General features: G+C 44.9%; 1 protein-coding gene across 1 annotated transcript; it reads left to right on the forward strand.

Moving 5' to 3' along the window:
* The first annotated feature begins 261 nt into the window (after nucleotides 1-261).
* On the forward strand, nucleotides 262-26658 carry midn (midnolin). Its single transcript, XM_082523523.1, has 8 exons — nucleotides 262-549; nucleotides 2723-2951; nucleotides 4471-4558; nucleotides 4670-4732; nucleotides 15261-15806; nucleotides 17030-17153; nucleotides 17433-17747; nucleotides 24609-26658. Exons 1-8 carry the CDS (start codon nucleotides 474-476, stop codon nucleotides 24869-24871), a joined length of 1704 nt encoding a protein of 567 aa, XP_082379649.1. The 5' UTR covers nucleotides 262-473; the 3' UTR covers nucleotides 24872-26658.
* Nucleotides 26659-27287: the final 629 nt, after the last annotated feature.

A 27287-nucleotide genomic window follows, 5' to 3' on the forward strand; every position in this document is an offset into this window, starting at 1 on the left:
GGTTTCGTGTCTCTGTCGGTGTATGCTACCTTTAAAAGTCGTTCCTGCTGCTGGGAGCCGCTGTGCTTGACACAGTTGGATAGCTTTATCGGTTAAGAATTGCGTTATAGACGCATTCTTTCCCACAGACGACAGCAAGTTGGACTTGGTGGCAGCAGGGAAACGAGGCCACCTTAAATGACATGCTGACATAAGAAGAACATTACTCTCCACCCATATCCGAGAAGCGTCAGTTAAGAGGAGTCTCACCTTTCCGACTACGCTCTTATCACCAAGTAAGACACCGGTGATCTGACTATACACGAAAGCATCTCGGGACCTGACTGTTCCCATTATTGGCCAGGACTGACGAGCCCGGGTCTGCAGCGTAACGACGCGCACGGGGCCACCAGAGAATTTACTGAGACGTTATTGTGGATATTCAAGTGTCTGGATTTATCTCAGAGTTTTGTCGCTGTGTGGGTTTACTTTACATGCCAAAACTGGGGCAAGAGACGGGAACGCAGCAGACTTTTCCGCGAAGCTTTACAGTTTTCGCCACAGTTCTTGGTGAGTTCACTTTATTTTTTATTACGACTGATCTGTACGTTATGTTACGGGTGATGTGTTAGTAAAGTTTGACACGCGCTTTATGTGTTGGCGAGAAATTGATTAGAGACGAGTCAATTGCGGATCGATAGAAGCGTGTCAGCTGCTTGTATGAGACAATTGGGCGTAAATTCTGAGGGACAGCCTAATGTCGTGTTTATTGACGATAGCAGAATGTCATTGTTCCTGTAAATTATAATTAGTAGAAGACAGCAAGTCGTTGGTAATTATCTCAGATTAGAAGGAGAACGACAAATCTTATCAAACGTTGCTTTATGGTGACTGTCGTACTCAATACGAGTAAAAGCTGCCATACTTTAATGCATAATGTTTTAAAAACTGCATGTTCCAAATGTAACCTATTTATACATATATTTATATATATATATGCCAGGGGTAAACTATGAATCGTTTGCATGCTTTCATTGTGAAAACTGATTCCGTTGCCACTGGGTGGCGACCGAGTATTTTTAATGTTTTTTTTTTTTATGGTAAAGTGCCTACTTAGGTTTGAAGAAACTGCAGAGGTAAGCTCGCTGTGTAGGCTTTATGGTCATTTAAATATTCTTAGTCAGTCTCTCTTTGTGAGTTGCTCTGGTTACTTCTCTCAGGGATATTGCTCTCAGGGCGCTTATTGGTCACCTCAGACTTGAGAACTCGTGCAGCAGCAGTCCGAAGTCTGTGTTACATGCATATACTGCAGCTTACCTGACGAGAATAACCTACTCGTGTCCAGCGTGGATTAGCGTAAGATTCGCGATCACTTGAAGGGTTCCTGCTTGCTTCTGAGGTCAAGGGGGAAAGAGGGTGGCGTCAGCACTATTAATGTCGTTACAGTACATCTGATAACTTGGAGCAGAGGGATCTGGTCTTTATGCCAAGGGTTTAAAAATAGCCACGTCCAAGTTGGTGTTGTTGAAAGTTGATGATGAGCTACATATGCTTAAATTAAGCAATCAGTTATATATTCACACTGTGTGCTGCTGTCAAACATCTCTTCAAAAAATGCGTTTTTGGGATTAATGATGATCGCTATTTTCAGCCTGTTGCACAGTTCCCACACGATGAGACCCTTTAAACAGGCGGTACTTCCAGAGATGGTGCACTCATCATCATATTTGTCTCTAAATATTATCTATAATTGGTGTATCTCGTGAAACGAGAATTCAGGAATGATTCAGCCGTGATTAACTTAAAAAACAAGTCATTTTTACGGGGACTGTCTTTAAAGCTTCCAGTAAGCTGTAGAGGCACACGGCCCTCGGTGTAGCCCTTTATTTGAGTATACTGTTGCATATTTTGCACTGTGCTGTAATTTATTATGAATGGCCTAAACTCGCTTGGCCTCCACGTGGGTGTCGAGCTCATCTTCCTATTGGCTGAGGTCATCGGCGTCCTGAAGGAGCTCTCCTGTGATTGGTCGGACGGCCTCGGGGGCTGTGGGCGTACTTTATCGATGGTGGAAGTGGGATACTTTGTGACAATGTTCATTGTCGATATTTCAGTGGGGCTGCCGTGGGTATGAGTGCGCAGCGGAGAGCCTTTTACTACAGCCGCAAGAGGCTTTGCAGCTCCGGATCGCGTGTCCCATCATCCAAAGCCCGAAAAAGCTCATAAAACATCCGAGAGGAATTTGTTGTTATACATTTTTTTTCTTTCTCAGACATTTTTTTTGTTTGTTTGGTTGTTTGTTTTTTAAAGGTAACTGCCTGCGTAAATGAGCGTCCGTGCCATTTTTTGCTGACAACATACTTGCGTTTCTGTGTGGCATTTGCCCGTCTATGTAGCATTTCGAAAGACTTGCTTGCACGCTGGAAAGCGCAACAAAGACAAAGATCACACAAAGGGAAACGCGACGCTTGTGTAGTTAAATTTCCTCGGGGGATATTCTCATGATATTGACCGGAGAGACGACGGACTGGGTTTTATTCTGACTCTCGGAGAGCGAGAGAAAAAAAGGGGGCACCAAGAGGAAGGAAAAAAAAAGAGAGAGAGAGAGAGCTCTGAATGCTGCCTTTGATTTGCAAGGAGATCAAGGGACTGTAGTGGAAGCGACGGATCTGCTTCACTATTCTTTTCACCCTTTTCACTCCCCGGCTCTGCTCGTCTTGTCTCCCCCCTTCTCTGAGCACAGGTTATCGGATGGACCAGCATCCCAGCGCCCGAAGCTGCACCAGTCGCGGGGCTTCGTCCTGCGAGGCCGTCCCGACGGAACCCTCCATGAATCTGTACATCCACTCCACCACCGGCACACGCTTCGAGCTCTCCTTGCCACTGGAGGAGACCGTGGAGGGACTGAAGAGGAGACTGTCGCAAAGACTCAAAGTCCCAAAAGAGAGACTCGCTCTGCTACACAAAGAAACGTGAGTAAACACGAAAGAAATGCATTGCAGTTAAACGTGTTTAGTAAACGTGGTGTTTTCGGATAGGGACAATAATTACGCATACTTATTTCTTAAAGAGCCAACCGGTACTTGAGACGCTGACATCATAAGCCGTAATGTCTAGGATAGTCCGCAGTTCAAAATGTGCACAAACCGACTTTAGGTGCGCCCACCCTCCTGGGTTGAGGTAATATTTTCCAAACTGCACTTTAACTGGTTAAGCTCACGGGAGGCAAAGGTATGCCCGCTTTGGTGATCAATACGTTCAAGGAAACTATTGACCATGGGGGTGGACAATATTGGAATTATGGGCTGGGACTCACCAGTCACTGGAACAGTATTGACATGCAATCTGCAGACTTGCATTGATTCGTCCCCCCTTCTTATAAAAACTGAAGCATGACTGAATTGCTAATGCTGTGTGAGTCAAACATGTTACACATTAATGAATAAAGTCACACAGAAGTGCTAACCTTGACTGTATTTATACTGCTACTGCACAGGTGTGCATTATTCATGCGTGACTTGGTACTGAACCGAAGGTGGATATGTCTTGTGGTTGGATGTGAATGTGAGCGTGCAGTTGCATGACAATAGCCAGCAGATTCAGGAGAATAACAGCAGTTTGTTTGTGTGAGGTATCAGACGGCCAGTTTCGCGAGGGCTTGAAAAACGCTGCTGTTTAAGCAGAGCTGCATGTGTGAGAGAATAGATAAACTCTTTATTATTCAAAACGAACCAGAACCTGAAGCATTATGAAGCTATGAAATGAATCAGGCACAGGTTAAACGAGCTCACAATAGTGCAGGTGGTGCTATGCAAAAAAGAAAGGGGGGGCTTTAGTACATGCGAACAGTCAGCATTGTTTTCAGCCCCCATCTCCTCCCACCCGTTGTAATCACCCAATAAATCACATCATCCTTTAAAACCTGAAAACTCCATTTTTAATCCCCTCCTGCGCCTTAAACTGTAGACCTACAGCAAGTCGGGGCTGACTGCCTTTGTTCAGCTGCGTGGCATAAGATTTGGGTCATGCCTCCAGACCAGACTGCCCTAAACATCCTTCACTAACATAAAGCAGGCAAACGGGCAGAAACGGGTGTGAATGCTTGCATAGCATTTGGCTCTGAGATACTAGTACTTGCCATTCTTTTCATTTATAAATTTAATATGCTGTGGTTTTGGTTTCAGCATGAAGTTTTTCTTCCTCATTTGTGCAACTGATATTGTCAAGAAAAAAAAATTCTTACCTCCACTTAGGCAAGTGCCAGTGGTGCCAAATATCCACTGCAAGCACTTGTCAAGCTCCACTATACTCGAAATTGAAATATGACAGTGCAATCAATACTTCTCTTTCGTGGAGCTTTACACCCACAGCTCTTTTCCAAAATAGTTTTGATGTCCGTCTGCACCCCCTGGCTGAAGGGTGTTTGTATGTCTGAAGAGAGAATATATTGTCAGCACAGTCTAATTATCTTGTTCTCCCCAATCCCTGCAGGCGACTAAGTTCAGGCAAACTCCAGGATCTAGGCATCTCGGATGGGAGCAAGTTAACACTTGTGCCAACAGTTGAAGCAGGATTAATGGTATGGATTCAGCTTGCTGTGAATTTATTTTAGTTTGGAGTTCAAATCTAAAGAATGAACTTAAAAAAAAATTACACATATTACATTTTTTATTTTATTTCTGTCATGCAGTCTCAAGCATCAAGACCAGAACAGTCAGTAATGCAAGCTTTGGAGAGCCTAACAGAAACTCAGGTAAGGATCTATGTGTGCCTGTGCATGTGTGTGTCCGATGAGCCTAAATCAAGGCTGATAAAGCAAAGTTGGAATCCTGCAACTTAAACTGAGCTCCAAATTTTTTGTGTGCATATTTGCATTACGGCTAAAGAAGGTGGAAGCTTCAGTTAAGCACAGAGCAACACCCAGATATGGCAGAGATGAGCCGGCTGCGCAAGCCTCTTTGCTTGTCTAATCTCAGCCTCTTAAACAAGCCAAGCCAAGCTAGACAACCAGTGTGAGCTGCTAGAACATAATAAGCAACAACACCCTCCTGTATCCTAGTAACATCTGTGATAGTGTGTGTGTGTGTGTGTGTGTGTGTGTGTGTGTGTGTGTGTGTGTGTGTGTGTGCGCGCGCGCGCGCAAGCATGCACAGCCCTGTAGGAAGCTAGTGCGAACACCACTCAAGAAGAACTTATGTGCTGTTGAGAGGGCCAGCACTTACTTCCATCTTTCTGTTTACGCCTGTATCTATAATCTCTCTCCGCTCCTTCTGTATTTCACGGTCTTGACTGACAGGCACATATACACGAGCGCACAAGGCGAGTTTCCAGGAAGTGTGCTGTGGCTGCATGGAGACTGATTGTAGTCTCACTCACTCATAAACAGAGTGCTGGATCATCAGATGACAGTCTTCTCACTCAGTATTAGCACATGGTTCCTGGAAGCCTAGTGTGCATGCACAGGCCAAGCGAGGCCTACACCCTGTGCTTGCAGTGAAACAGTTCTGTGGGCCTGCTTAAGTACAGTATGTATTTGAGTCAGAGCGGCATGACTCACCAAAATGATCAATAGTGAGTGTGAAGTTTAAAAAAGACTCCGTGCCGGCCACAGAGAGAAACCGAGCGAGAAGAGAGGCGATAAGGCTGAGCGCTCGCAGACAACAGTGTGACGTATGACACACTTTGCAGCTGACTGACTGACTCAGATCCACTTCCTTTTGTACAGTTGGGCAACACTGAGATGTACGTAAGTGTATCACTGATGCACTACTGTCTGATGTCAGAACGGTACAAGACGGTGAAACAATAACACTGATGTAAGGAGTTAACTGAACTCTTAACAGCGGTTACATCCTGAAGAATTTGCCCGACGCTGTTTAGTGGAATAATTATCCGATAATGTGGGCTGCTCAGTGATAGCAGAGTGTGGTTCAGTATGGCTTCTTGCCCTGCTGATAATTTTATGGTGGAAATCCTAGCCTTGGTGTGTGTGCGTGTGTGACAGAGAGAACTCAGCATGCATCTCGTAGCACTGACAGCAGATGACTGCATGTGTGTAGGTGTGTGTAAGTGGATGTGTGCGTGTCTGTTACTGGATGTGTGTGTGTATGTCACACTGTAAGTAGGCTGGAAGCAAGCTTTGCCCATCATGTGGTATGCCTTTGCTGGGTAGCCAAGAGTGACTGTCATTTTCACTAGAGGCAGATGATAATTCAACCGCCGACCCAGAGGAACCGATCTCTCACTCTGCCTGTCTTCCTGTGTATCTCCCTGTCCACGTAACCTTATTATACTTAGATTCGTTATGAGTCAAGTGCTTGCGTTTTTCTCACGAAATGCTTACCACACGTTACCACATACACCACTTTTGCAAACATGTTTATTTCACTGTAAATGGTCATCTGACGCCGGGGTACGGAACGAATAATGGGTAACAGGAGATTGATGTCACAGTAAAACACAAAAAAGGCGTAAAGCTGCTTTAGTGTGTTTATATCCACAGAAATTGATTCTTCTTTATAATTCATGAAACGAAATGGAATGATATAGATTGCGGAGAGATTACAGATCTTTGTAAGATTAGAAAAATAGGAACACAAAAGCTTTGCCTCATTTCCTATCTCCTCTCTAACTCTGGGGCTATCAAAAATCAATCAATGCACTTAGCCCTTAAAAGTGTCTGACAGGATAACTGATATGCCCATGCAACCAAAAATAGCCTGAGGGAGGTATGGGTTAGTTCTTAGAAAAAGGCATACAAGAGTTGGTTGTTAACCCCTGGACCCCTAATAAGCCATCACCCCTTCAAATATTTTGGTCATGCAAGGTCTTATTTCCAGATTGGATTCCGAGCTGCACTGAGCAGATCACCGTATGTCTTCTCCTTTATCGGGAAGTCTTCAGCTACCAGGTTGTTAGTCAACAAATCATGCAGCGCATGCCAGCTTCCAAGGGCTGTTTCAGTCTCTTGTGGCATGAGTTTGGGGTGGGGGGCATTTAATGGAAGTTCTTACCCAGCAATGATTAAAATGCTATTTTTTTCCAATCTCCTATGTTTCACCTCCCTCTCTTGTTTCTGCTTAGCAGCTCTCCTAGGGATCTATAATTTAAATGTGCTGTGGTTTGCAAGTCCGGCGAGCTGCCTCACTTTGACCGTGATGGCTGACTTCTTTAGCAAGGACAATCATAGCTGCCTTAATTCCTCCTCTGGCATCCTCCTAGACTTTTTTTTGCATGACATCTAAGCTGATTTAAGCCACTGCTTCCTGACAGCCCATCAAAATACAGTTGCCTGCACTACTCACTACTCTTTTCTTATTCTGTCTGCTAAATAGCGGCTGTGTGTACAGCTTATATTTGCAGTCATACATGGGAACACACACCAAATTGAAAGGATATATTTAAGAGGATTTATGGTCATGATGAGAGAATGAGAAACTGTCTGAGCCTAGTTGTAAAATAAATGTATATTTCTATGACAAGTAGTGAAAGCAATATTTACCATTTCTAGTCACATTTAGGCAGTAACATCAGCTCTTGATCTATTTTAGAATTTGATTATGTGGCCATTTAACACACAGGGACTATTTGCTCATTGATGCACATTGACGGTAGAATAAAGCCAACCAGACGTCACCCTTACCATCCCTACCCCCACCCCCAATGCCCTTCCCCCCCCTATGCAGCCACCTCTTTGTTCCCATCCTAAAGCATGAACACCACACCGGCTCAGCTGACAAACATAAGACAATGATTAGTCACCTTTCCACTTCAAAAAGTCATGTTAGGCACAAGGTAGGACAATCGTTTACTCAAACCTTCTCCCTAATCAGTCCTTCCAGTGCCGTTTGGGCTCCATCGGACTCTTGGAAGTGACATAATAATTTTGTGTAAGCTTCAGAATGTCAATTCTGAGTGTTCCAAAACAATATAAGTTATGTAACTATGGATCGGTGACACCAAAACGGTGACCTCATTGGAGCAAGCCAAGGTAGTTGTTGCTGTTTGTTCTGTAAGGTGAATTTTTAGATTGCTGATGGTGATGTTTGAGAGATCAGCTTTTAAGTGGCTTGTTTTTGAATTTAGCCAAGTTTGCATTAAGCTCAGAAAATTTTCAGGACTGTGCCCACCTACTTTTCAACCCCTCTCAAAAATTGAAAGCTCTAAAGGAGCAGTTCCTGTGGGACAGACACATCCTAGGATGACTAGTTCCTTTAGTGGTAGTACTGAGGTGGGGGGGGGTAAAGAAGGGCCTAATAGGCTTCAAACTCCAAAATCCTGTTAAGTGCAGCTACAGTGGTGCATACTGGTTTTTAAAATCGATGCGCAACCCAGCTGGAGCGAGGCTCAGCAGGCTTCAGATTGACAAATTTTGCCTTGAACACTAACACAGACTGCTTCAGGAGGAGGCTGTGTTGCCATTCCACGTGTCCCAGGAGAATACGCTGTTACATATCTGCTCTACTTTTCTCGCTCCCAGCGACAAGCACCTCCTGTCCTCATGCACTACCTCCTCCCCCTCACTTATTCCTCCTCTTCCTCTGGCCGGGATACGGCACGGTTTTGTCTTTGTGTCTACAAGCAGACAGATGCAAACTTAACAGGCTCTAACAATCTGTGGGGAGTCACCTCAGGGTCACCCTTTCCTTATTTCCTCTGCTATCCCTCCCTCAGGGGTTGCCACAGTGGGCCTGACAGGTGGAGGAGAAAAGAAAGGGGGAGCTTTGCACAAGTCAGTCAGTAATGTGTATTTGTGTTTGTGTAGTTAAGTGCTATTGGTTGGGGACAGTGGGCAGGAAGGCTAACATGGTTGAGAGATTACAGGGAAGATGAGATGATAGAAGAAAAATGGAGATAAGAGGAGAGGTGCTACTAGAAAAGGAGGATTTAAGAAGTAGTGCTTTTTTTTTTCTTTTTTTTTTTTTAAAAAGACAAATGAACTTTGGACCTGTGTGTGTCTATGTACACAATTGTTTGTAAAACAGCTCAATGCAAATGGTCAATATGTTTCTCTTTGCAGTCCTGCGCCCTGCACATCACCTTATATTGATGTCAGTTAATCAGTAGGATTGATAATACTGGAAATCATTGGAGAGTAACTGTCTTGAGGATTTGGGAGCGCAAGGAATTGAAGAATGACCAAGTCTGCCTGTTGGTCAATATGAAGGGTTTCCTCCCCTTTTACATCCCCCAGCGCTCTCTGTCCTTCTCACTACTATTGAGATTAAGGCTTTTTATATGCATGCAGCTTAAGAGACAGAATCTTTGCTCTTTAGAATGGAAATTTCCTTTATTGTAACCTAAAATGAAAGCTACAGAAATTAATTTTGTTGCTGAATGTGTAAATCAAATCGTGCATGGAATAAAAAAACAATGCTGATCTAAAGGCCTTTTCAGTCCCTGCTCATGTAAATCCTGGCCTTGAAAATTGCATTAATAGGCCGATCATGCAGTATTTTTGCACCTGTGTAATCCCCTTTGTGATGCTTAAAATGCATAGTGGGAGGGGAAGTGCTGGGATGGGTGGAGGGAATCAAGGTGTGTTGTGGGGCAGTCAAAAGGGAGCTGGATTTGCAGGGAATTTCATTGTCCTATTATGTATATTCATCTCGATGCATGTGTTTCTGTGGGTGTGCGCATGTGCCAACATCCATTTTTAATGTTTCTCTTTGTATGTTTCCTCACTGAGCGACCAGGGGAGACTTACTTCTCCATTTTGGAGTCGTGACCGTCATTGTTTTCCATTCCCTGGCGATACAGTGCTTTTGTGATTCAAGTAGCAGGCATCGTGACTAGTGGGGCTACTGTGTGGGAGGATGGAGGTCATGTATATCACATTCGATAGCCACTACCAAGACTAATGAAGCCAGTGCTACTAGGGATATGGTGCTGCTGGCAGAGGTGCAGGGTTCAAAAGAGCCAGGTCATTTCAGTCTTTCCTACAAAAACGTAATGAGGAAATGAGAAACGTCTTTAAAAAAAAAAGGCATCATTTTTGCACGATCACCGTTGCAATTACTTACCGTCTTTCTGTTAACGTTCCTCCATCTGTCACAGAATTTCTATACCTATCTCTCAATTTCCCCACACCCACTTCATTTATCTCAGAAACATGTGATGCTGTTTCTTCTTTCATTTGCCGCTGCTTCGTATGATGTTGTTTTTCCCAACTATCCACAAATTTGTCTCACCGGGTACAGAAAATGCTGTGAAGTCATTCTCTGCCAGAACAGGATCCTGATTAAATTGTATTAATCAGCTGGTGTAAATGGCTTTCAAGAGAGTGAGAGGAAAGTGAACAGCGGGGGAAACGAGTAAGTGAAGATTGCTTTGGTGTTGCTTGCCTGATTTAAACCGGATCTTGATAGCTAGGGACTAAGAGGTGAATATGCTCAGTTTTTCTGGCTAGTTGTAAGGAGTGGCTTTTGCAGGAACCCGATCGTCTTGACTTTGCCATTTTGATCTCTCCTTTCATGGAGCCGATCATATTCTATGATGGCCAGCTGTTCCTTTTTTACTCCACTTACCCCCCTCTGTTTCTTATCAGGTACTGTTACAGATGCCTATCTTTCTAATGGTGCCTTTGAAGATTCAACCCCCTCTGCCTTTAGGATTTGGGGATGATGCAAGTCATTGATTTTTTTTTTTCTTTCTCCTTCTCTCTTTTGAGAGCCTTTCATTGCATCTTTAGCTGGTGCGTGTCTACCCAAAGACTATCAATAGCGTCCTGGTGCGATCAAAACATTTAGGTCGATAGGAGGGTTAATAAGCAGTTTTTGAACCATACCTTTCCACCTCGCTGTCCGGCAGGTGAGCAGCTGCACTGGAACCAGAATATGGCTGGAGGAGTGACTTCCTCCTCTCGCAGCTTCTCCTTCTCCTCCCCCGCCCGTCCCGCCTTCCAATCCTCTATCCTCTATCCTCTTTTCCCCAGCACAAAGCTGCTCAGTTGTTCATGAATGTCAGCTCAGTGCTGGCAGCACTCTCTATCTTTCCCTCCCTCTCCCTCTTCACCCGTCCTTAGACTCTCAGCCTCTCTCTTCCTCCCTCACTCCTTATCTCCCTTCCTTAGTTCGCTTAGTGTGCAAAGGAAGAACGACTGCAAATGAGTTCCTTGAACCACAGGGACCCCAATAAATAAAACTGTCAGCCAGAGATGTCGAAAGGGAAAAAAAAAAAAAAAAAAGAAGGAAGGAGCCAGAGGCGCACTCTCACTGAATATTTCATCACCCACCACCACCACCACTACTACTCTGACACCTTACCCTCATTGCCAGCATCCCCATCCCCCCTTACCATCCTTGTTCCCTCCTTTTTTCATGCCATCCCCCCCTTCTCCTCCATCTTGTCTCCACCCCTCCTCGCCCAGCTGCCCCATATCATATTCTCTCCCATTACTGCATAGCAACCAAAGTATCATACAAACCCCACCTCCTGGACACCCAACAACTAAAACAAAATGGCTGAGAGCACTGTTTCTGGGGTCACTTGTTAGAGAGGTGGGTCTGACGGCTACTAGATGGAAGAGCCATTTTTCAGTACCTGTATATTGCTAAATAAGCTTATCCGTGCAGTTTTTGGTGAGTATAATCAACTATGTTTGCGGTCAGGAAATGCACACCTTATTTGTTAGGCATGAACTCCTCATACTGCTCCTTCAATATAATGAAAACACTGGAGTGCTGGTTTCTTTCTGTCTGCCTTGACAAAACCCGTGGTCTCCATTCTCCTTGTCCTATGACTCTCCTTCATAAGTTGCTTTCATAAAGGACTGGAATTTGTACAGCGTCCTTCAAAGACCAAGGTGGAAATAGAATTGGAGGTCTGTTGCAGACTTAAAGACAAGCTATGAAGCGCTTTTTTGTTTTCCTGTGATGTTCCACAAAGCGCTATCTGGTGTTTGTACTGACGTCAATGGTAGCCAGCCACGTTGGCTGTCTTGACTGTGCTCCTGAGAGCAGACAGGCATGTTTGGACTGGAGCTGAGCTTCTAGCCGAGACCTCTGGGATTGATTTGCTAGCCAGCTTTCTAGCAAATCAGTGCCCCTTTTCCTCTCCACCCCCCATCTCTCACACACACACACACACACACACACACACACACATATATATATATATATATGCACTCTCTAACGCTCTCCCCTCCCCTTGTTTCTCTCATAGTCTCTGTCCGTCTGGAAAAGGCTTGTTGTTACATGATCACTCTCGCCAATCTAGCCTCTGGCAGGCAGGGCGCACTGTATCATCCTCCGCCTCCTCCCTTCCCTTAGGAAACGGGCCCTATTTCAGGTGTTCCACTCCACAGCTCCCGGCTCCCAGCTACACAAGCTGTTCGCCCTCCTTTTCGGGAATTGTCAGGGAGACGGCGTGTCAGATGAAAGTGATGTAGCTGTTTGGTTTGGACGAGTGGAATTCCACACCTGAACGTTTAATTTGGGTCTTTCTCAAAGCTAACCGCAAATATATGAGAGTGTCCAATGGAATTATAGTAGTTGAGATGTCCCCTGTCATTTTCCCTGCAAATGAGATGTCTGTGTTTGTGTGGGTTTGTGGCCTTTTAATTTCTTGCCTAAAAGAAGAGGTTCTGGTGGGTGGTGTATGCATGGAGACCCCATATGAGTCACATGGTCACACACATTTTTAGCTCTCATATACATGTGAAGGTTTGTGTGAGCAACTTCTAAATTGACTTTATGAGTCAACGACTGAGACTCTGAGACCTGGAGTGACAAAAATCAACTGGAGGCGGGAAAGAAGGAAAAAAGGTGTGAGGAAGCGAGCTTGCTTCTTTCGCAGGCTAATTTAAAACCTGCTATGTGGTGTTGGGAAGTAGGAGTACATGAATTCTGTCTTGTGGTTTTGAATAATCCACCCCAGTCATTATAAAGGTAATCAAGCCTCCTCTCTGTTTGTCTTGCTGTCATCACAGTTGGTCTTTTTCTCTCACTTTTTCTTGCATGTGCTTGTATACAAAGAAAAACATTGATAAAGCAAAGATCCTGTTCATACTTGGCTCTTGGCGTCTTGGATGTTCCTTTCTTGGAAAGAAATAGAAGTACAGCTTTGCAGTCTCCTTTGGTTTCATGCAAATTTTGACCCTATGACATTCACTCTGACCAGCTGTGGCTTGAGGTACCCAGAAGTCATGGTGGTCGTTCCCTCCCCCTCCATGTCACAGCGTAAATTTGAGCAACATGTATCCGTTTAGCAGCAGTTGCATTTTCTCTGCAGATAAAATCAGATCTGTGCAGGGAGGTAAAAACTGATCTCACATGGTTCCTGGAAACAGGATTCTGACGCGAAGTGTGAAATGTAACCTGTTTGAACTGGACGTCGACTCAGCCCGAATATATTTGGATCTAGGATCAGAGGTCTATAACGGATACCCACAGGGGTGTCCCCCCCCCCACCTTCTAAACATTGGGTTGACGATCTCCCTTGGGGCTTTCGATTTGTATGCATGCCGCTCTGCGTGTTGTGGGTTGACAAACTGTCGACACTTACTCTTGACAGCTGTCAGTCACAGACACAGTCATTGTCTCCTCCCCCTCCTCTGGTCTTTTCTTCATCTCTGTCTCTCCCCCCACCCACCTTTTGGAGCAGGCCTCCCCATTAGGTCTCAAACACATGCACACCTCTTCTCCTGACCTTTTATGTACGGAGTTTCCTAGCGATGTCACATGTAGCCCCCTGCGCTGTTCTCCTCCTCACTTCACACCCCACCTTGCGCCTGCTGAGCGTATCGCCTCACCACGTTGGGGTAATCGTGGTGAGTGTGGATTGTCAATAAATCATTAGTGGCTGACTTTACATTCTGAGAAGTTTGAGTTTCTCTTTATCCAGCAGCGTATTTTATTCCGATTTTTGCTCTAGCCATCAGATCATCCCAACCCCTTAGTTCTTTCACCTGCCCCTCCTCTCCCTTCATCCTCTTTTTCCACATCATGTCAATACCAATGTCCAAAGGTCACCCTGGCAACAGAGAGGCAGCGGTCGATAGAGAAATAAATAAGCAGAAGAAAAGAGAGAGATGTGATGGAGGGCAGAGCCTGGTGATTCAGAGGGTTAACTACAGGCGAGCATCTTACAAGGACACTCCAAATATAAGCCCTTTGCTCAGAATTTTTTTTTCTTTTTATATATTATTTTCTGTGCTTTGTTATTTATATACATCTATCCCTGTGCTCTGTTCTGCTTTTCTGTCCGTCCTCCCTCTCTCTCTGGGGACTAAAATCACACATGCGGTAGTGATTGTTGAAATCTTTTTGGACAGGAGCGCCACTTTGTATTTGCTAGTGCTGGCCATTTCTGCTTGTTTCCATTTAGGGAGAACCTGAGTCATTATTGCTGAGTCTTCAAGACCCACTGAAGCTTTGTGACTCCTGAATCACACTCACTTGGGGGGGGGGGAAAGTAAATAAATACATGTCAGACTCTCGTTGCTTGGACTTCAGCAGCAAGTCACAATACACAGCATGAGAGCCACAGGCATACAGGAGGATGCCAAGAGAGGTTTTGTTATTTAGCACGAATATTCCAGCCGAGTCGTGACAACTCTGTACTTGTTAGTGTGTGTGTGTGTGTGTGTGTGTGTCCATCCAGGCCTTGGGTGGGTCACTGAAGGCCCCCGACACTTGGCTCCAGTTAGCTGTTGCCAGTGCTCCAAACATGGGCATCCTTTCCTGATCTGCTGCAGATTCACAGACAATTGACTATTCTGTGTTTGAGATGCAGGCGGGGTGGATTTCCTAAACGTGGGACTGATTTTTCAGGCCATGGGCCAAACAGAAGGGTGGCCTTTGTCTTTGAGCTGAATAACCCTGCTGACTAAGAACGGACTGAGTGGCAATGGGAAGCAAGGAATAGTGGGTTCTATTTGTGTGTATGTGTGCGTTTTCCAGTAGGCCTCCCTATCCATTCCCCGCCAACAGAAGTAAATAGATGACTATTACAGACTAGTGTTTGACTGCACGATGAGCTTATGTGGTGTGTCTGTGTCTCTGTGAGAGGGGTAGCTCAAAGAGCTGTTGTGTGCACTGTAACTGGCATCCATGGCCCAGATTGTTCATTTACTAAGAAGGAAGTCTGTATGCATGGGGAGCCTTTCTAGTTCCATAGTTTTTTACAGTGAACAGTTGTAAATGCCAGAGTGTCATTAAATCTGGATATAGAGCATCATATATTAAGTTAGACTTTGTCATCTGGCTAAGCTGTGTTGATACCTTGCATAAAAGCAAAGACATTGAATCACTTAACCCTTTTTCCCCTTTCTTTATCAATAGGTCAGTGACTTCCTGTCTGGTCGCTCTCCCCTCACCTTGGCGCTGCGTGTAGGTGATCACATGATGTTTGTCCAGCTCCAGCTGGCAGCGCAGCAGTCCGGTGGTCCCCAACTCCAGCACAGGCACCTCATCACCCGGGGAAATTCGGAGGGACAGCCCCGGGTTCCCCACACTCACCCGCACTCTCATCAACACCCCCAGCATCCACATAATCACCCCAGCCCCCACTTGTCCCATCCTCACCCTATCCCCTCCTCCCCTTCTTCCCCAGGATCCCCTTCTTTTCCCCTGCCCTCCACACACCTCCAGTCCCTTCCTCCCATGTACCACCAGTCACCCTCCTCTGCTCACTGTAGCCCCCCTACTCCTCCACCACACTCCCCTCGCCCATCCCATGTCCCTGGGGGTCTTTTCCGCTCGCCCGCTCATCATCACCACCACCACCCCCACCACCACCATCATCACCACTACCACCAGCCTTCCTCAGGCCAACCCAGCCACGAGATCGGCCAGGTCAGCCCTGTAGCCCCAGTCCTCTGCCCTGAGGTAAGCCTCAAGAAAATATTCTTATAATTCTTCCAAGTAGTGTTTTGTTTTTTTTTTCTTTAATAATAGCCAATCACAGCATAGGATTGGTAAGATATTGTCTTATATTATTTTCTCAAATAAAAGGGTTCAGTGGTAAAAGTAGGTACATCTTTACAATACATAAGAAAGACACAGGCACTTGGGCTGCCATGAGAACGATAGAGTGGATGGGTTATGACCATTTGACCCAAGTGCCATCCTCACAACTAAATCATTCTCCATTAAATCAATTAGATTAATGGGACATCCTTGTAGCACGAGGGTGAACCCGTGGTTTAGTCAGCTCTGGAGAAGCGTTACACGTGATTTTGCGTGTGTGTGTGTCCAAACCACAGTACATTTGTTCATCACTGGAGTACACTGTGCTCCCCAAATGCATGCAAACAAGCCAGCACATGCGTACACCATGAGAACACAGCATTCATATGACCTCAGTCTTCCCAGGGTAAAGAGCAGTGGGCTAAAATTATAGGAGCAAAAGTGTTCTGGTGTTGTCATTTAACTTTCAGCGTTATGCTCATTTGTTTACCTTAGGATAACTTCATGAACAGCTGCACACACATGCAGAAACACACTTACTTCTGTTCTTCAACCCAATGTGCTGTTTATATTTTCTGTACCTCCTTGAATAGTGAATGGTAACCAAATATCAGCGAACTGTGTGGGAGAGATGGTTCACTACAGGAAAAACAAGGAGACAGGCCAGTTTAGTAGTGAGAAAACGGATATGGCTATTCCTCATCAGGCTTTCACATGCATGACAAAAAGACATGCATACGCACACAACGCGCTTTCTTGGGGTTTCAGTTTCGCTTTCAGATGTCAGTTGAGCAATCCATGTTAAGCCAAAGTGAAGTTGTGAGGTGACCATCTTTAGTTTGATCACAGTAAAGTAACCAAATACCTTAAGTCTTAAGCTATATGGCATGGCAGCAAGCTTAAATTTCATGTTGTCTGAGGTTTCTTATAACCATCAGCCTTAACTGCAGAGGTTAATTACACTGTGCAAATGGTAGTTACACCCAGAGGTAAAGGGTAAAGGTCACTGAGGGAGCTCCTGAAACAGTGATTTTGAGTTTTCACAGCTTTTACTGTAATAGATCATATGCCCTTGTATCCTCAAACATGCTTTGGTCTCACTTTATGCTCTTTTAATAACACTTTTCTTTTCCCCCCTTCAGGCTAACTGCAGTACCAACACCTCCAACAGTGGCACCAGTTCCTCGCCACGCTCCCGTAAACCCGGCGCCATCATTGAAAGCTTTGTCAACCATGCTCCCGGAGTCTTCTCAGGGACTTTTTCAGGTAAGAAAACAGAGCTGCCATTACTGACTTATGACTTATTGCTACTTTAAGCATCAACTGTGCACATAGTGAGATCCAGTTCTAAGATGCCTCTAAGTAGAACTTGACAAAATTTAACATTTTCTTCTCTGTTGGGCCTTTGTTTTAGACTTGTACGCATGCCAGTTTTAAATGTTTTAATTTTTTAAAAAAAATCAAATGATATACAAACATTATACAAAGAAATATAACACGCAAAAATTATAATATTATTTTGGTCTGTTTTGCTTCCTCTCACAGGCACTTTGCACCCAAACTGCCAGGACAGCAATGGGCGTCCCAGACGGGATATTGGGACCATCTTGCAAATCCTCAATGACCTCCTGAGCGCCACACGCCACTACCAGGGCATGCCCCCCTCCCTCACCCAGCTCCGCTACCAGACGCAGTGTGGTTCGCCCACTTCCCCATCCCCCTCGCCGCCTCCTTCCCCTCCAGTTGCTGGCATGACGGGCCTCTCTGCCAAAGCTACCTCTGTGCCCGCCAGCAGCCCTCCTCCAGCTCTGCATCCACTTGTGCAGTGCGAGAGCCAGATTCGCATGTGCAAACCCCCTGGTGAGTGACTCCACTCCACTCCCCTTCTGCACATGCAAACATGTCATGAGCACAAACAAAAACACCCCCTCACACATTAAGTCATTGTGCATCCCTTGAAGCCCTTATGAAGCAGATGTTCCTGCAGTTGCCACAGCTTTGGAGGAATGTGTGTGTGTGCATATGTGTGTAAAATTGCATGCAATTTAGAACCCTGTCAGTGAGTTCTGCATTTGCCTTGCAACCTACTGAAGAGTTCATTGTTATCTTTGTCTCTGTTTCTGTTCTCATATCACATCATGTTTAGCTCAGTTCTGTTGGGATGCTTTTACATCATTGTTTTCAAGTGCTTATTTTCATCTCTAAAATACTGACAAAGCGAGAACAGAAAAGTCAGATTAAAGAACAAAAACAGTCATGCATATGTGTCTCTGGAGGTTTTGAAGCAGATGAGAGAAGAGGAAGAAAGCGGAGGGGGAGGGGGGTCTTCTTAGTAATGCAATACTAGCTTCTCCAGACCTGTTCAGTCAGGCTTCACTTGTCAGGCAATGCAGTTGCCTTTTTGTCTTTGTGAGCTGAGGGGATAGGTTTTACCCCTTCAAGCCTGGGCTGGGCTGTGTTTATATTAGAACAGGTTTGGGGTGATGTAGCCTACCTCCTAAATACGGGCTGCAGCTTGGGCATGTATAGACCTCAACATACCCACGAGAGTTTGGTCGAGGCAGGTGTAGAGTTCAGATGATGCCATTTAAGGACTGGGCTGGGATGTTTTAAAACCTCCTTTCCTTACAGCGACACAGGATGTTGTGTGTCAAACAGATGTCCAGCGCTGATAACATCCAGTCAGCATTGTAAGCTTGGCGTGAGTGCACTGAGGAAAACATCATTGTCCTCTGCCTCCTTATCTCAAGCTAGTCTTCAATGAGCTGCTAAATTTGCACAAAATTTACCAGCGTAAGTAGAATTGTCTTGTGGGAAGGATTGTAGAAATTATTAATTAATGTTTAATGTTTTCTTCTGTTTGGAAAAAGCAAGAGCATACATACCTATTGTTGTAGGCTGGCTTTGTTCCTTGTTTTCTGACCTTTAGTTGTGAGCAAAATGAAGGATTTCAGTTGTCGCTTCTAAACACTGACTCGCTGGGAATGTCCAGTATTTCACTGCATCACCCTTAGTGCATTTACAAGTGTTCAGTGAACAGTTGGAATAACACAAGCTTATTTTCCTAACTCAGGAAAGACCATTCCTTTACTGCCCCCACCTATTGACTCACCCCCATCCTACCCCTCTTCTCCCTCTTCAGTCTTGTCATTTCTCGTCATCTCCGCTCAGCCCAATGCCACTGCCCCCACCCCGATTTGCTATCCAAAAACAGTCTGTAAAATCCATCTCTCTGTGTTCCTCCTAATCACCCCCTTCTTTTTCCATGTCTGTGTTGTGCATCAATACATTGTCTGTGTTCATTTGGCCTTTAAATAGATTTATTCCAAAATGCAGCTCTGAAAAGAATTTGCTTTGTGAACTTGAGGCCAGAGAGAGGAGGAGGGGGACAACACGGAAGATGGGGGTTGTTAAAACCACAACACTAAGCCTCCATTCATTCATCATATGGGTGTTTATATCCTGTCCGTCAGTCCACCAACTGTCCACTCATTAACCAAAGGCAAAGAGTGAAAGAATAGCCTGTCTACTGCCATTTTCCAATTTAACTGGCCTGAACCAACTTCCTGCTCACAATATGCACTTCCAGAAAGCCTTGAATGGTGACCTGTCCAACTAAGCCTGGTTAAGACAATGATTGTCCTGGTGTGTTGTGTGAACAGGGGCTATGTGCCTGTTTGTATCCTGCTCTAGTTGGTGTTCTAAATATGCCGATGACTAAGCGGTCTCAGTCGGTCTTATCAGCCGACACCTGATGCAAGACTTACTGGACTTAACACCGCAGCTTAACTCTGCTTCACAGAAACCTGCCTTCATTCAGCTACAGGAAAAAAGCCTGCGCTTCCCAGCTGCCTGAATATGTGTGCGCAATCAAACTTGGGTTGAGAGAGCCTCTTGAAAATGTCACAAAGCTTTTCTGTCTCCTGAGAGCCTTTACCTTTTGGTGAAGAAGAGGAACGTAAATAAAATAAAAAAATGCACACACACTCCATCACAAATTTCCTGGTTAAAGGCTGTGACGACTAGCTTGGTTTCATGGTTTTGCTATATAGTATTGCTGAGTTCTAGGGCTTTTTTTAGACCAGGACTTGTGTTGAATTTGAACAGGAGGGTTTTAGAATGGCCTGACAGGTTGATTGTTAGCTAAATTCCTTTGCTGAGTAGGCTGGACTTCCCCAGCATCCCCCCTACATCCCACTAGCCCCCTGCCCAGTCTAACCCTTTGTGTGGGGGCCAGGGACAGGGGCAGTATAGAGGGCACCAGCCTGAACCATTGTGGGACAAAAGAGGGGAGGGCTATGGGATTATAGGGTTGCCTTTTAGTCTCACTCCCACTGCAGCTGGCTTAGCTCAGGCACACAGAGAGGGGCAAAGCGGGGGCAAAGTTGGCTCTGGAAGCTTCTCCGAACCCCCTTCCTCTCTTGTGTCTCTTCCACATCCCTTCACCACCTCCTAACCCCTTTCGATTTGACATGTCAGGTCATGTTAGCTTTGTGCAGGCTGGGACTGCGCAAGCCAAAGGAAGAGGGAGGGTGGCAGAGAATGAGGGACACGCATAGAAGGAGTCTTTGCCCTTAACCCCACTGCGTCCTGTATTTAAACCCTGACCTGCTTAGCCGAGGCATGGCGCATTATCCACTGGCAGGCTTTAGCTCCTCTCGTCACAAACAGACATTTGCCGGGACACACGTGCACCAGTAACGCAACAAATGCCCCAGCGATGCAGCACAGCACAGAGATACCTAGCAAAGCCAGCCAAGCACATCAGGTGCCCTTTCATTGTCGACAAGGAGAGCAAGAGGGAGAGAGAGAGAATGCAAATGAAGTCTAAAAGTCATTGAAGAGCTTGCGTCCCTGCAGGGCTGTCAGTGCCCTTTCAGCAGCTGTCAAAGTGCTCATATTAGCTCCACTTTGATTGGTTGGTTAAGAATATGTCCGATTTGTTTAATTTTTGCTTTCTAGTAAGTAGAGCTGGGTGGGTTATTTCCAGATGGGTTGGGTTTTACGGCTGAACTTTGCTCTGCAGACTTTGAGCTACTGCTTGACTTTGTTAGGTCAGGGAGATGCGGAGCATTTAATCTGAATACATATGTTAGAAGCACTAATTTATACCCTCTCCAGGTAAAAGAGGAAGAAAAAGTGCAACATTAGTGATGTTCAATAATGGCAGAGTGGCACTATTCAATAGAATAGAATTCAATCTTCCAGTTGAATTCTATTCTAGTTTATTAATATATTATTTCCACACAATAAAAGGGTTAAGGCAAATTTACTTTCTGATTCAGGATCGTTACAGTATTTTTGCATGTTAAATGTGCCACTATTATTCCCACTTGTAATGAAGACTGGCTTCAAACAAGCACAGAGGGATGCTAAAAGAAACCAAGAGTGATTTTGCTGCAATGTGATTTTCTTTCTCTTTGTCTCCCTCCTCTTTCTTTCTGTGTCCGTCCACCCCTCGTTCTCTACCCTGGTTCCCTGGATGCTGAGCAAACACAATGTTCTCTCTGCAAGATCACAAGACTTATCAAGACAAACAAACAAACAACAGCAATAAGACAACTGCAAATGAAGGCCAATCTTTATACAATCAATAAAAGGAGAAGCTCCTTTAATCTCCCTCTCCGTCCTGCACACTGCAGCCCCTCCTCTCTTTTTCTCTTTCTCCATCCTCTGCCTCTCCTCCTCCACCCACCTACTCCTCCCACCCTCCCTCCTGTTTGCTCCCTATCTCAGTCCTTGCTGTGTTGCTGGGCTGGGCTCAAAGGCAAGGAAAATTGACGCATCGATTATTCATAGATCACCCCTTCTTTCTCTATCTCTCTGTCTTTTTTTCTGCCTTTCTCTGCAGTGCCCACTCTATTTACTACAAGGCTTATGTCAAAGTCTTTGGAGATGAGTTTGGGGAGGGCGAAATGTGCTGCTTCAGGTTGAGTTTTAGTGTGAAAGGCAGGCAGGGGAGTGGTTAAAAACAGAGAGGAGGGGGGAAAAAAAGAGCCTGGTGTTTCCTTCCTCTGGGTGCCCTTGACCCATCTTCTGTTTGAAATCTTCCACTGTGTCTAAGAAAAGATCTGTAGTTGCTTCCTCATCCGTCTTTTCTGTGCCACGGTGGGTTGTGTACGAGAGTGGATTCTCTCTCTTGCTCTACAATTCATTCCCTATGTCTTTTAGTCACCTCTTTGGGTTCTCCAAGGTTATTGTGCTCACGTCAAGCTCTAGTCTTTGCAGTGAGGCTCCAGGCCAGCCTTTGTGTGTGTGTGTGTGTGTGTGTGTGTGTATAGTCTGTCCTTCTTAGCCAGCCCTAATAATAGTCCTAGTGTCATAAACATAGTCTGGAGATCCCTGCGGCCAGCTGTGTCCGGCCTAGCCGCCCAGGGCTCCGGTAGTGACGCTGATGAATGGCTACACACACACACTTAGTGTAGCTCCAAGCACATTCCCAGAGCTCTTGCCAAGCCAAAGGCCAAGACCTCCTGCCTCACCACCAAACTGCCCTTTATTCTCTGTGTGTGAGTGTGTGCGTGCACGCACGTGTTTTTGTTTTTTTTGTTTTTTCTTTCATATTGTTGAGCCGTTTTGGTAAATTACCCCTTTTAGAAAAAACAAAATCATGACTGAGGAACTACCTTGGTGAAATACAGGCAGGATTTAAACAGAGACACTCCAGACAAACAGATTTTCTATGTGGGCATGTGTTGGCTTTCTGCCATTTCATTGTTTATGGCCATATTTTGACAAAGCTGAAGGGCGGTTTCACTTTTGACTAGTCAGAGCAGGGGAAGAAGGTGTAGAAGGGGGACCAGAAAGGTAACAAAGCCTTGTGGCAGAATATATGGATGTCACATGGAGCTGAGGCAGCAGAACAATGGCTTTAATGTAGAAGACCACCCCCCATATCCCCCACCCACCCTGTGGTGTACCCCCCCCCCCGTTCTCTGCTGATGACACATTGCCCTCACGCACAGCGTACAGAGCATCTGGATGCACACATACATTTATATCAGGACAGAACATATTGACAGGAAGTGGAAAAACCAAGTCTGCCTGTGTGGCTGTGTGAAGACGTTCATGTTTCTGTTAACTCTGAGCCGCTATTCACATCCTTTGTTTTCAAAAAGCACCATTGAGGCTGCTTAGTGGCAGTTTACTTTAGTATGCACTGGTAGACAGTGGTGAATATTTATTGCTGGAGAAAAGGCTCTGGGCTGCTCGATCCGATAAGCAAATGAGAGAAAGAGGTAAATTAAGCCCACACAGAGTCCGGAATTCATTCCGATGAAGGGGGTGGGGGGGGAAGCAGAGGAGGGCACAATCGATTTGGAAAACTGACACCTACGGCTGATCCTTTACCCTCCACCCTCTCCCTCTGCCCTTTTCTCTATCCCCCTTGCCCCTGGGGTAGGAATTCCTTAACCCACACCACCAACCCCCACCTCCACCGCCAGTCCCCTGCCTGTCCCCTCCTCCTTTTTCTTCTTCACACTGCCCCACCTAGCTGTCTCTAGGGAGATATGGGGCAAGAACTGGAAGAGGGAGGGGCAGAAAAGGGGCTTTCTGTGTGCTTGTGTGTAAAGGGTGAAGGGGTAGAATAGATGGAGTGGGGGGGGTAAGGTCAATGAGTGGAGAGTAGGAAGCTAAAGCCATAATAAAGAAAAAATGGAAGGGGGGGGGAGAAAAAAAAAATCTTTGCTTTCCTCTCGTCTCTCTCCCTGCTTACAATTTCCATTCGCTTGCATTTTCTATTGAAAGCCAATAGCGTTGTCCTGGACCCGAGATGGATGGCTGCACTAGAGCTAAGGTTTAATCAATAGGTCTTTTTAATTTGCCATCGATCCACGTTAAAAGCTACTGCGGCTGTTGGGGTGTGTGTGTGTGTGTCTGTCTGTGCACCTGTGACTGTGTGCAGCTGTGTGTAGTTCAGTGCACGGGTGTGCACATTGTGTATGTATTTTTGTGTGAATACATGATGTACCCAAATACGGATGTGAACGTGTGTGTGTGTGTGTTGCGGTGCATGCAGCAGGCGCAGGGATGGCCACTGTGCTTCGGTTTATTGACATTCTAGCCCATTATTTAATTATTTAATTCCCAGACAGATACTAATGGAGCTAGCTAATAGATTGCGGTTGCTTTCCCCTCCTTCTGAGGCCCTGAATATACGTATAAATGGAATTAGACTCGACTTGGCTGGTGTAGGAAAGCATTCACGGTGCAATGCAAGGCCGCTCCCTTGAGACTAGACTCTCCTATAGGCACATCAACAGCTAGAAATGCACTTAGGAGCAAATCCAGTCACTGAAGCATGCCATGGGTAATTACGTTTGTAAATATCATAGGCAGCTATCAGAAAGTATCATGTCTGTCAGGGGTTTGCATCTTTTTTGACCCTAGTAGGTATTTCAGCCTTGAGAAGGTCTCCCCCATTCACTGATAAGGGGATGAAATAGCACTGTGGAGGCTAATTATACTCTGTGGGGGAGGTTAACCACCAGATTCCAATGTTACATTGTGTGAATGGTGGATGTGTGTTTGTGTGCATTTGTGAGCCTAGCATGTTTTAGCATTATCATCAGCTACACAGGCACACATATTAACCCCCCCCCCCCCCCCATTCCTCCAGAGCTGTTAAGAGAGAAGACAATTTAAAAAAAAAACAAAAAAACATTTGCTATGTAAAGAAAAATACCTGACTGTCTTTCTACTCTTCTCTCCTGTGTCCAGGTGATCGTATACGTCAGACAGAGAACCGCGCAACCAGGTGTAAGGTGGAACGTCTGCAGCTCTTGATGCAGCAGAAGCGTCTGCGCAGGAAGGCCAGGCGGGACCAACGGGCTCCTTATCAGTGGCTGCCCAACCGCAAGGCGGGACGCAGCAATAGCAACAGCAGCATGTCCAGCGAGGGCTCCCTGGACCTGGACTTTGACGATTCAGTGTGGAAGCCCGATGTAAAGGCTGACTTGAAGTCCGAGTTCGTCATGGCCTGAACCATCTGCTCCCACATACGCATTCAAAGATGTGCAAAGCATTGCTTGGGATTTCCTTAGAGATAATTTTGAGGGAGCGGATTTGCAGGAGATGACATGTAACTTCAGAGAGGAAATCACAGTTGTCCTTGCGACAGTCATCTGTCACATGAAAACAGGCTCCCTGCAGACTCTAATCTCATTCTGCCCTTTGTGGGTGACCTTGTGAAAAAAATAATAATACAGCAACATTAGCAAAAGAACTTTCTTGTGATGCTTGGATTTGGACAGGCAACTACTGGACTTAACAGTGTGCAAGACCTTTTTTTGGGGGTTTGATTACAGAGACCATACCTGTACTTGAGTATAGCAGAATTCAGTGGGTGGTGGTGGTGGTGGTATTTTCAGAATTTTTGTTTTTGTTTTTTTCTTTTTAAATGCACTCTGGGGAGAAATGAAGAGATCCACACTGGACATAACAGGACAGGAGCACCAGAGGCTTCAGTGTTTCCTAATCAGAAGAAGGGCAGAACTGCCGGACTATGGATTATTTCAGTGGGCATTCTAATTGATCTCAAAACTCATCAACAAGAGTCCAGTTTTTACCTGTTACGGGGTGGTTAAACCTTTTCTTTTTCCACTTTTAAGCATATTATTATATTTTATAAACAAAAAAAATATGTAGCATTGTTCACAAAGCATTCAGGTTTTCATATAACAGTTCAAAGTAGTTTGCACATATTCTTGATTTATAACAGCTGGTCAAAATGTGCGAGGAGGAGGTGGGGCCTGAAATAGAATAAATAATAAATATGGAAGTATTGATATCAACCTCAGTGACATAGGGTATTGATAGGAATGATTAATGAATACACAAAATAAATGAATATTAACAGAAAGTGCTTTAGAGGATTTTAAAATCTTTAAAATGTATATGAAAAAAAATCTATTTTTATTTCTCTTCCTATCTGCTGTTTTCAAAAAACAGCAGCCCTTTGTGGCTTTAGTCAGATCGTTGACTACCAACAAATATGTGCATCCATTCAATCATTCATTAGCTCATTCATGCCTTTTTTTTCTTTTCTTTTTTTTTTTTTTTTTGTCTGGCCACATCAAAAGTTACAGAAAGATCATTTTTCATGCAGCCAACCTCATGTGTTACAAACCTGAAGAGACTGAGGGATTTCGAGTTTGTGTACATAAATGTGACAATTGGCAAATGCTTGTTAGGGCGTGTGTGTGTGTAAGTTTGTTGTAAATTGATTTTTAGAATATCCTATGTTTTTGTCCAGTTGTCTTCTCTCAAACGACCCCATACGTTCTCAAATTTGTGAAGTTCAGCTGCCGTGAGCACATGGCCCACTACTTTGCAACATGACTGTATGAAAAAGCAAATTGGCTCCCAGTTTGATGCCCAATTGATGTGTACCTGTTATCACAAGTTCTCATAATGATGCCTCCATTTTTTTATTTTTTTTATTTTATTTTTTTTATTACTGGCCAAGAGGGAGGCGAAATGGGATCTTTATCCGGCATCATTATCTAGTGCCTCCACCAGTACATTCATTGACATATCAGGTTAGGCCTTTCACAGTTTTGCTGCTACACATGGGGACTTAAAATGTGGGGGAAAAAAACAAACACGGGAGGGAAAAGTGACTTTCCTTTGCATGCAGAAGTGTGTAATTATGCTGATCTTTTTTCTATTGATGGAAGAAAAAAACGAAACTGGTGCTGTGGAAATGAAGGTTAACAACATGCATGAATTTGTGAAGAAAATAAACAATGCTGCTTTTGTTGGCAAGGTTCTTTTGTAACGTTTAATTTGTTTCAATGTTAGAACAACCGTGTCCTGCTTAAGTATTACGACGCAAAACCAAAACGGATGAAGTTAAGTGTGGGCTAAGCTTTGTTGCTCGGCACTGAATATTTCAGTGAAGATGAGGATGTGATGATGAGCAAAGAGCAACTGACTCTCTCTCTCAACTCCTTAAAAGCTGGTTCTTATCCCCAATGACTTTCAAGGACCCAAACAGCCTGCAAACTGTTAAACCGCCTCCCCTCCTCCCAGCCTGAATGCCAACAGAGGCTCATGTGGATGCATTCTCACAGGGAACCAACAGACCTGAGGATTTGCAGTACTGTCTATCAAACCTACTCAAGAGAAGCGTCTGGTCTGTCTGTCTGATTGACCACCCAACCACGATTGCACTCCCAGAGATTGCAGTGAGAGATTACCTTTTTGGTGAACCTCATCTATTTTTTTTTTTTTTTTTTTTTTTTAAGTGGCCTTACCTTTCACTAAAAAAATGAGACACTTGGGGACAAATGGGGGTGGGAATGTTTCCTGTTTGTTTTTTAAACTTTCTGTGCATATCGATGTTGGACACCGTTTTTGTCACAGAGGACACTGGGCATCTGTCGTTTAGTGGTTTTA

The sequence above is a fragment of the Aulonocara stuartgranti genome (genome assembly GCF_965226115.1).
Source record: "Aulonocara stuartgranti genome assembly, chromosome: 23".
Lineage (NCBI taxonomy): Eukaryota > Metazoa > Chordata > Actinopteri > Cichliformes > Cichlidae > Aulonocara > Aulonocara stuartgranti.